Raw genomic sequence first — 1,298 nt, forward strand, 5'->3', positions numbered from 1 at the left:
ACCTCCCCGGAGCAGGCTGGCTTGTGCAAAACCCCCACGTAAAAAAATACCATTTTTTCAGTATCCAACAGCCTAAAAAACTAGAGCTTTAATTAACGTCAGTTATCCACACCCTTGATTGGAAATCCTGATTTACACCCTGGAAAACCACTGGGTTTCCACCAGGAGGGGACGTACCAGGTTGGCACCAGGAGGGAGACTGGGAGTATCCCCGAGCAGCACTGGGTCAGCGTGAGTGGGGGGACCGGACCTTTCCAGCACCCCCCCCTTTACTCAGCCCCGGGTGGGCAGAGGGTCCCTCCGTGGGGTAGGAGCACCCACACCCCATCGCCCAGCACCGCCAGCTCCCTGTCCCCAGGGGAAGGGCCAGGTGCAGGATCAGCTCCTAGGCGTGGGGGGGGTCTCTTCTCTGCACCTCCCACCAGCCCCTTCCCCTCGGTGCTGGATGAGAAGCCAAGGGCAGCGTTGAGGTCAGTCCCTGGATGCTAAAGGCTTGGCTCCGTGCTGGCCTCCACCTCCAGCTTTCGCTGGTACCTCTGCCGGCGCTCGCAGCGGGGACAGGACCTGGCGCTGGCTTGGCAACCCTGGTGGAAGACCGTTTTGCATTCATTGCACCTAGGAGAAACCAAAAGGGAGAAATGAAAAAAACCCAAACAACCAAACCCCCACCCTGTCTGTAAACATCAGAGCAAAGACCAAACTTCTCTCCACCAGCCCACATCTCGGGCCGCTTCCCCGTCCCTGTTTTCTCCAAGCACTTGCCGAGCAAAGAGCCCCGGCCCCAGCGAGAGCCAGCTCTAGCTCAAGACGAACCTTACTAGCAGGAGCAGTAACTACTCGAGCAAAAGACCCAACTCCAGCAAGCTCAGAGCAAAAGCAGCAGCTCGCCCGGAAAGAGCGCTGCAGGCAGCTGCCAGCACGCTGCTGGTTTTTTTGCAGATAAGAGAGGGAGATGTTGAGTGAGGTTTGCACCTTGCTTTCGGCACGGTGACCAACAGAAGAGCAAAGGTTCAAGGCTGAGATACCAAACCCTGCGACGGTGCAAGGCGGTAAGAGCCCGGCTGAGGATCCATCGCCAGCGAGGATGGGATGCAGCTCAGCACCGGAGTGTGACATCTGCTTGCTGGGGCTGGGGTGCAGCCAGGAGACCCCCCCCTCAAGCCTGACTACGGTGGGTCACTGCAGCAGGGACACTGCTTGGGGATATCGGAGGTGCAGGGAAGGGGACAGGCAGCCAGGGAGTCAGCCGGCTCCGGGGAGGTCTCACCAGCACCCGCCCAGGACCTCCCTGCTCTGGC

At 59.5% G+C, this 1,298-nt stretch overlaps 1 protein-coding gene across 1 annotated transcript in view; it reads right to left on the reverse strand.

Annotated features, from left to right (window-relative positions):
- Window positions 1–485: 485 nt before the first annotated feature.
- The window catches only part of PLEKHM1 (pleckstrin homology domain containing, family M (with RUN domain) member 1), a 15,791-nt gene continuing 14,978 nt past the window's right edge, over window positions 486–1,298 (reverse strand). The window contains exon 11 of the mRNA XM_009699192.1: window positions 486–615. Coding sequence (XP_009697494.1) covers window positions 486–615 — 130 coding nt within the window. The remainder of the gene's footprint in view (window positions 616–1,298) is intronic.

This window comes from Cariama cristata, unplaced genomic scaffold, assembly GCF_000690535.1.
Source record: "Cariama cristata isolate BGI_N322 unplaced genomic scaffold, ASM69053v1 scaffold25224, whole genome shotgun sequence".
Classification (NCBI taxonomy): domain Eukaryota; kingdom Metazoa; phylum Chordata; class Aves; order Cariamiformes; family Cariamidae; genus Cariama; species Cariama cristata.